Below are 8,847 nucleotides of genomic sequence, written 5' to 3' on the forward strand. Positions count from 1 at the left end.
TTGTTCAAAAAAGGCCTAACCCTGATCTGTTCTTGACAATCTGTCTGGAAAGCTTGTGCCCTCTAATAAGACAGGATCTTTCTGCTTCATGAGTCTTGAGGCTCAGTGCCTAAGTTTTGTCTAAAAAAAGTACCCTTTGTAGCCTGCCCTCTGTACTGACAGACAAGCGTCATTTGACAGAATATTGTGATTTTAATCATCACTGGAATATCTCCACAGTAGGACAGGGAACTGCTGCTAATATCTGCATAGTACAGATTTTCTGTAATTTTGGTGATTTTGACTGAAACAGTTGAAAAAAAGCCATCACTCTGAGAGGTAAATTTAAAAGAACCAGTACTGCATAAGGTAAGCATCAGTATAAAAAAACTGGGTAAACTGTTTGATCCATTGAGAATATTTTATTTCATGATATTAATAAACTTCTGGACAAAATAGGAAACCATCTCAATGTGAGGGATGTGTAAAAAGTAATGTAAATGTGGGACTGACCTGTGCTAAACACACACTGCCACAACACTCTGAATGTGAAACCTAAGGACAGCGCTTCAGGCTGCAGCTCATCATCAATGATCATGGCCTGGATGCGGCCCTCATCTAAGATAAGTACAACCGCCGGGGTGATGTCTAGACTGTAAAAGCTACAAGGGTTTCTTTTGGGATCAAATGAGTACTTTGTGTCCTGTGCAGACTGAAAAGTGTCTGTATAACTTTTCTATTAAATAAACCTTTTTGTCCAAAGAGTTCAAAGGCAATTTAAGGCTTCTGTCCTGTGTGGACTCTTGTGTGACTGTTTAAATGTTCCTTTCGGCTAAATCTTTGTCCACAAAACTGACAGGCAAAAGACTTCTGTCCAGTGTGGACTCTTATGTGACTGTTTAAATTTGACTTCTGGCTAAAACTTTGTCCACAAACCTCACAGGTAAAAGGCTTCTGTCCTGTGTGGACTCTTATGTGACTGTTTAAATATTTCTTGTGGCAAAATCTTTGTCCACAAATCTCACAGGCAAAAGGCTTCTGTCCTGTGTGGACTCTCATGTGACCATTTAAATGTTCCTTTCGGCTCAACTCTTTTCCACAGAACTCACAAGCAAAAGGCTTCTGGCCTGTGTGAACACCCATGTGACTCTTTAAATAGGTCTTTCGGCCAAATTTTTGTCCACAGATCTCACAAGCAAAAGGTTTCTGTCCTGTGTGGACACTCATATGTGTGTTTAAATATGATTTTTTACTAAACCTTTTTCCACAGACCTCACAACTAAAGGATTTTACTTCTGTCTGGACTCTCCTGCACGAGTCTACATGTTTCTTCACTCCAATACATTTCTTATTAACCAAAAATCCTGAAGACCTCATTGCTGAATGACTTGTCACTCCCACATGTTTCTGGAGAGACCGCTTGTGGAGAAATTGTTCACCACACTCAGAGCAGCTAAAGGATTTGTTGACAGTCTTCACAACTGACTCAGAAGACCTGGTCTCATTCCAGTTCATGTCTCCATCTCCAGTTTCAGGCCCAGAGTCCGACAGCTCAGAGTCTAGATTCACATCATCATCATCCTCTTCATCATCACTAACTTCAGCCTCTGAAGAATTTGATGTCTTTTCTGGGTTCCTGTTAGTTTCAGCTCCACCACCAGTTTCTGCTGTCGTCTGACCAGCCGAGCTGCTGGTCGGAACATTTCTGTCTTCTATTTGTTGCTGATGAAGCTGTGAGAACAGAGGTTTCTCTTTGTCATCCTCACTCTTTATAGAAATTGCAGTGAATGGAAATCTGGTGACATCAGTCTCCTCCTTCAAATGAAACTGCTCTCCCTCCAGACTGGTCCAGAGTTCCTCCTGTTCCTCCTTTATGTGGAGGTGTTCTGGGTCCTGCAATGCCCCATCAACACCCTGTTCTTCAGCAGCTTCTTCTTTAACCAGCACCTCCAGAACATCTGCAGGAAACACAGAAACACATGGTGTGAATTACTAACCACTGTCACTTTATATCTACACACTATATATCCACACATTTATTACGTTAATTTGGTTGTGGTAGGTCTTTCTACAAAATGTTTGAGACATGAAAATTTATATAAGAAATATACATTATGTATAGCAGTTTAAGTGTTTTCTTCTCAAAAAACCAACATCAATATTTTGAAACAACACAAGCTTAAATATTGACAAACAGAAATATTTTCTTTCTTCAGGAAATCAACCTTCTGTATTAGGGCTGTCGCGGTTGAGGAATTCCCCCTGCGGTGATTCAGGGTGGCTTAATATTGCGGTGTGCGATATTATTGCAGCCCTTTTTTTTATTGCAGTACTATCTAAACATAATGCTTACACATTTAAAAAAGGTTAAAAATTGCCGTGCCTTCTTTTATAACACTTTACTGAATGCAGATCAAAGGGCAGTAACAACACAGATCGCAGTAACGTTTGTTTCTCCGACAGTCGGAGTCCGACTGAACTTAAAAACAACAAAATTCAGGAGAAGGTTAAACTTTTAAATGCAAATTTGGTTGCAGCATCTAACAAATAAGAAACAAGTCCCCATTGTGTTTAGTTGTTTAAAATCAAGCATAAAAAATTACATGTACCGGGCGCGGGGCACTATAATTTCACTTTCACTTTCACACACACGAATGACGGTGATTTATAGCTCGGTCACGTCCTTGTTGCCCATAAGGAAAACCAGCATGTTAACCATATACGCTTTGAGAGAGGATCTGAGAGGGGTGGCAACATTTCCAGCAACACTGAAAACCCTCTCGGATGGTGCGCTCGTTGCACTAACGCACACGTACTTGCGTGCGACTCTGGCGAGCAAAGGGAATCTCTCCCGGTTGTTGCTCCACCATGTCAGGGGGGGTTCTTTAGGGTGGATGCATTCCTCCTGCAGGTAGCGCGTGAGCTCCAGCTCGGCTCAAACTCTCTTCGGGACGGCTGCAGAAGCAGTGCTTGCCCGGGACTTAAGCAGGTCTCCGAGCGTTTATTATTGGCTGTGTCTCAATTCAGGGTCTGCATCCTTCGAAGGACCCAGCCCACCCGGCCGACGTGGGCTGCGTCCTCCGTCGGCCGGGTAGACCGGATGTTAACGGCTGTGAATTTGGACAGGCCTAGCCTTCATGAACTCCCTCCGCGAACGTTCCGTCGCCTAGCAACCGTGGAACCGCTGGGCAGAAGGGAGAAGGAACTTTAAACGATGGAGCTCGACGTTTTATTTAGCTTTTTAACCCCCAGAGATCCAAATTTAGAAAACAACTGCAAAATCTTTTTTTAACCTTTCACATGTTGTTCTAGGAGGCCAGATAAACGGGCCTATTTACACATTTTAACAGCCAATAGTGTTGCAGAACTGAACAATAGGACCTATTAGCAATGTAAATGTGGTTTTAAAAAGAAAAAAAATGGGGAAGGTTTATTCTTGTAGACTTAAATCTGATGTTGTAATGTTACAACCGTGGGTCTCTGGGGGTTAATCATTTCCTTGACTGTTGGAGAGCTAATTCAGAGAAAATACTTTCGACAAGCTGAGCCTGAGCAAAGATGTGATAATAGTTTAGTTTTTAATACTTTCTAAGGGTCTTAATTTGACCAAAACCGATTTATCACCTTTTAAGACGCTTCAAGGCCCAGCGGATACCCTGTAATATTAAACAATTCTCATTTGTAAACAAAAATAAAATTCAAGAGTTTAATGCAGAACTGATTTTATTTAGATATTTCTTTTATATGTACATGTTTAATCTTTATTAACCATTTTTTTCTAGCAAAGTAAAAAGCTGTCAAAGTTATTCCTTCTCTCCTGTTTCCTCTGCAGCCTCATGTCCTCCCTGATCAGCTCCAGAAGCTGGTCATCGCTGGCACCTTCCCCTGGATGCCCATTTTCTCCAGAATAGTCTTAACAAACATGTAAGAAAAAGAAACAGGAAGAGAAAAGAGGACAACGGGTTATTCCTTTCATGTTTTCGCAGAAAAAATAAACTCAAACGAGTTTTTAAAATATGAGATGTTATTGTACCTCCATGCCACAGCCGCCGAATACTTTGCTCCGGTGATCATGTGGTCCATCTCCGCCCTAAGCTTAATACATTCCCTGGTTTTCTCTTTTGTTCCTAAAATACAAACTTCTATTAAAATCAGGGGGAAAACGTAGCGGGAGAAGTACGACACCGAGCGCGGCCGAACATACGAGCCGAGACCACAATACAAGCACTTTTACTGTAACATTTTTAACTAAAATAACGTTCATGTATCACAAAAAGTCCTTAACCTAACAGTTTTCAAGTTTATACTTACATTTATATGCGCAATCCTCTCCGACAGCTCCCGCTTCGCTGTCCGCCATTGTTTTTAAGTTTTTCTGCCGACGGCCCTCAAGGCATCTTGGGAAATGCTACCTATTGAAGGATACACCCGACCCATCCTTCATTCAGGCGAAAAGAAGGCCGCATTCGTCGACCGCATTTGAAGGAGTCTTCGAATTGGGACAGGCCTAGTCGCGGCGCTGTGACGTAACCGGCCGACGAATCCGGCCGACGTAGGATGCAGACCCTGAATTGAGACACAGCCATTATTTTTTTGCCGCTGGTGGCAGCTCTGTCGCGGCTAAGGACTCTGGCTGCGCAGCAGCTGACGTACTGAAAACCAAAGTGCTCCCAAAGGAGCGAAGTAACATTTAGTTTTGATACCAGTGCAGCCATCCTTCTCAACATGCATCATTGAGTTGAATCAATTTCAGTAATTGCGGTGGCCCATGATGCAGCGCGGTGGGCTTCTTCATATTGCGATATTTCATTTTTGCGGTTACCGCGACAGCCCTAACTCGTAGCCTTGTTCAGGTTCATCCAACCATTATGTATTTTTTAGAAACAATAATCTGTCCACATTGGCTGCTGAAAGGACATAAAGACAAAGTTAGCATCACAGCCATTATTAACATCAGCAAAGAGAAAATAAAGGGAACAAAGCCAAATGTGCAGCTTTGTCAGTTGAAGAATTGGGCTTCACGACTTCTTTAAATTAACATCTGAGACGAAAACATGTCAGAGTTGATGCAATGGAAGAAAATAAACACGCTAAATACAGTGGTCCTTCACTAGAGCTCGGATCACTTTTTGTGACTTTGCTGTTTCGCTGAGTTTGTTATGGTACAATTTTACACCGTATCTTTGCATTGTGTTCAACTGCTGATTGACTCGATACAATTGAGAAATCTCCCCCATGTCGTGTATCCTGCGCTTGCCAAATTTAGCACGTCTGTTTAAGAATGTTCTCCCACAGTGAAAAACAGCACAAACCCATAACTATGTTCCTCACTCGAAAAAGGACAACTGTGTGGAAAAGATGTCCTTTTTTGTATTTTGATGCCTAATAATTATTCTGGACAAATATTTTGCACCGTTAAGCTCATTTTACACTGTTGACACCAGCTCAGTGACCTAGTGGTAGAGTGTCCGCCCTGAGACTGGGAGATCAGGGGTTCGACTCCTGGTCGGGTCATACCAAAGACTTTGAAAAAATGGGACCCAATGCCTCCCTGCTTAACACTCAGCATTAAGGGGTTGGATTGGGGGGTTAAACCACCAAATGGTTCCTGAGCGCGGCTGTGTCTGCAGCTCACCGCTCCCCCAGGGGATGGGTCAAATGCGGAGAACAAATTTCGCACACACATCAGTGTGTGTGACAGCTGATGGGACTTTGACTGACTGTGGTCAGGCGCAATAAAAAAAGATTGCAGTCAACTGCACAATTATCTGGTGTTTTCCTTGTTAATTCAAATTTGTATGGGTGAAAGTAATAGCTATATAAAATTATTTACAAAAACCGATTAATGGATTCATTGTAAAAATAATCAACAGATTAATCGATTATGAACATGATGGTTAGTTGCAGCTCTAAACCTATCTCTTTTCTATTGCACTGCTTGTCTATCGATAGATAAATATCATCAGAATCAGAATGAATTTTATTGCCAGCGCTCAGATCAGATCAGAGCATAGGAACTTGACTCCATAGTACAACCTGACCAAGGTTACACACACACACATATAGACAGGACAGATACAGGCAGACCACGGGAGCAGCCATGACGGCTTGACTTAATGAGTCAATCATTGATTTAATGAGTCCAGCCCTATCCTCAACCGTGTAATGTCTCCTCTCAACTAAGCATGTTGAATCAGTGCCGCCGGCTCGAAAACCCAAAAGTGTAATTTCCCTATCAAAATAAATTAGCTCATATAAATTACAAATATTCATAAGACATAAATAGGCTATCATCATGTCAAATCTTAGAAAAAAATAAATAAATAAAAATTAAGACTTAAAATTGTGGTTGACTGAATTTTTAAAATGTTTTTTTCTGATCACAAATGGTCATTGAGTTTTTCATGCAGACAGAACATGAAAATAGTCTCCTACACCTATCTCCTGCATTAGCTTCTGATAGAAAATAGATGGTAAAACTTAAGGATTCAAAAATCCTGACAGCTCTATGTCACACTGTGAACTAGCGTTCCTGAAAGAATTTTTTGACATAGCACCTCTCAAGATAAGAATTACAAGGCACTTCATAAGAACTATTATAATTAAAAAATGAAGAAAAAAAAACATCAGAATAACAGATATACATTGGGTGGATATCAAAAGTTGCAAAATGCTTGAAATTTTTGAAAATAAATAAATAAATAAGTAAGCACAGCAGTTAAAAATATAGAATAGAAAGAATCACCAGCATGAAAAGAAGGAAGTGACTAAGTATCAACCAAAGGTCGCACCAAAGCAGCTTGAACAGGTGAGTTTTTAGCCGCTTTTTAAAGGGGTCCACTGAGTTCACTGATCTCAGGGGGAGAGAGTTCCTGAGTCTGGGGGCCACAGCAGCAAATGATCTGTCACCTTTGGTCTTTAGCCTGGTGCTGCACAACCAGTAGGCTTTGGTCACTGGACGTGTACTTTGATATACACAGAGTAGCAAAAGCTCGTGAAGTAAAAACTTCATAATTACATGCTACTTTATGTTGGTCTATCACAAAAATAAACCAAAAAAAACATTTAAGTGTGTGGTTGTAAGTTTGTCAAAATGTATAAAACTTCAGTGGTTATGAATACTTGCAGGGCACTGTGTGTGTGTGTGTGTGATCTTTATGAAGCCAGACAATGACTATTGTTGGTACAGCACAAATATTTTTTTTGCCAGATAGTGAATTAAGACATTTGTTGGATAACCCTAAAGAAATGGTGAAAATATTTTCCACACTATTTACTAAGGTGTTTTAAACATTTGGTAATTTAGTTGTTTCAATTCAATATACTTGTTTCTATCTGTTTAATTTAGGTTTTCTCAATCAATATTCTTTGTGACTATTTGGCCAACAGTGATTAACATTGTATCACTCGTTTCACATCAGTATAATTTTCACTAATATTTAAAGGTTCCAACTGGATTTTCACGGGTCAAGATACCCTTTTAGGGCGTTTAGGTCAGCTCTACCAGTCGAGGTGGGGTAATTGTGTTTACTTTGGTGCTGTTTGTGTGGAGCCAATCACTTCTTTGGCCCTGCTTCTGTTTTTTGTGCCTGTTCTGTCGAAGCACCATACCTTGTCAGATTGGCCAGTCTGACAGGACCAGGTATGTCAGACTGACATAGTTGTAATCCTACCCTGCACCCTAACCCCAGTGACAACATACAGTCAGAGGAGCATACCATCAGATAACGTGCATTATCTGCCAGTATGCCCCTCTGACTGGTGCGGTGCCATGATACAACACCGGCTGCACACCCCCGCCTTTGGACAGATTAGTCGGCTGAAGTTATGTCACTGTCATGACTAGAGGGAGCCTCTATTTGGTGTGGGTAAAATCAGGCAGCAGAGTGATTCATTGGCAATCTGGTTGCAGGACTGTGCACATTATTAGAATACCTTTTCATGTTTTCATGGTATGATGTCATTTCCTGTCCTGTTTACAAATATTTACTTCATATTTTATGGATTTGTTTAATTTATTATTGAGAAGCACAATTTCAAACTGTCAAGTGTTCATTTTGGTATTTTCCGATACTTATTGTTATTAAAACAATTATAAACATAGTTGTATTGATCCAAAGGTTGAAATGCGAATTGTTCATATTTTACAGTTCCAAGTAGGTGTAGTTGATATTTATTTCACAGAAGATGAAAACCATTGCGTCAGAAGAGAAATATATATTTTAGTTGACTAAATTTAAAACAAATTGGATGACTAAATTGTGGCTAAAATTAAAGAATGCCAAAAGACGAAAACTAAATTTAAATGTATTGTCAAAATTAACACACACACTAACTCTATTAGAAAAATGATATAGAAAACTATAGCAGGGCTATTGGATGAATAGCTATTGTTGTGTACCTGTATCCATGTTGTCCAGATCCAGATGATGACTCAGTCCCAGATCCTGAAGTGGTAGCAGGTCTGCTTTAGCCGTGTTTAGCTAACAGCTGCAATAGAAACAAAGCAGCTGATGACTTTTCCGTCGGAGAGTGTGAGCAGGATGGATCAGAGAGCGAGCAGCGATCCTGCATCATGACCAACTCAGATGAGCGAGTCTGATAGAGGGAACCTCTTCAATCTGATTAAAGCAGCAAAACGAGCGCGTTTCTCAGAGAGGCCAAAGGAACAGCAGCAGATCCAGAGGGCAGGAAGTCTAGAGAAAAGCTTTTCTCACCCACAACCTGATTCTGGAGCTCCGATTGTCACGAAGACCGCAGAATATCTTCTCCGGTTCTGGAAAGAACTCCACCAAGTTGTTAAGGAAGAGAAGAAAGTTTCCACAGCCTGGTGATGGTTTACAGCGCTGCTAACTTCTGGGCAGGAGA

At 40.8% G+C, this 8,847-nt stretch overlaps 1 protein-coding gene and 1 long non-coding RNA gene across 5 annotated transcripts; both read right to left on the minus strand.

Moving 5' to 3' along the window:
* Positions 1-381: 381 nt before the first annotated feature.
* On the minus strand, positions 382-8,847 carry LOC107395562 (zinc finger protein OZF). Of its 3 annotated transcripts, none has more exons than XM_015974960.3 (3): positions 8,697-8,847; positions 8,381-8,469; positions 382-1,937 (listed from the first exon to the last, which is right to left on the minus strand). In XM_015974960.3, the coding sequence occupies exons 2-3, from the start codon at positions 8,388-8,390 to the stop codon at positions 757-759; spliced, it is 1,191 nt and encodes a 396-aa protein (XP_015830446.3). In that variant the 5' UTR covers positions 8,391-8,469; positions 8,697-8,847; the 3' UTR covers positions 382-756. The 3 variants fall into 3 exon arrangements, with proteins under 3 accessions (XP_015830446.3, XP_054594065.2, XP_054594064.2); XM_054738090.2 differs by having other exon boundaries at positions 8,381-8,600; XM_054738089.2 differs by lacking the exon at positions 8,697-8,847 and having other exon boundaries at positions 8,381-8,690.
* On the minus strand, positions 3,685-8,371 carry LOC139066143 (uncharacterized). 2 transcript variants are annotated; one of them, XR_011519125.1, is made up of 3 exons: positions 4,291-8,371; positions 4,013-4,106; positions 3,685-3,891 (listed from the first exon to the last, which is right to left on the minus strand). It is a non-coding gene; the product is annotated as an uncharacterized lncRNA (long non-coding RNA). The 2 variants fall into 2 exon arrangements; XR_011519124.1 differs by having other exon boundaries at positions 4,013-8,371.

The sequence above is a fragment of the Nothobranchius furzeri genome, chromosome 2, assembly GCF_043380555.1.
Source record: "Nothobranchius furzeri strain GRZ-AD chromosome 2, NfurGRZ-RIMD1, whole genome shotgun sequence".
In the NCBI taxonomy this organism is placed as follows: domain Eukaryota; kingdom Metazoa; phylum Chordata; class Actinopteri; order Cyprinodontiformes; family Nothobranchiidae; genus Nothobranchius; species Nothobranchius furzeri.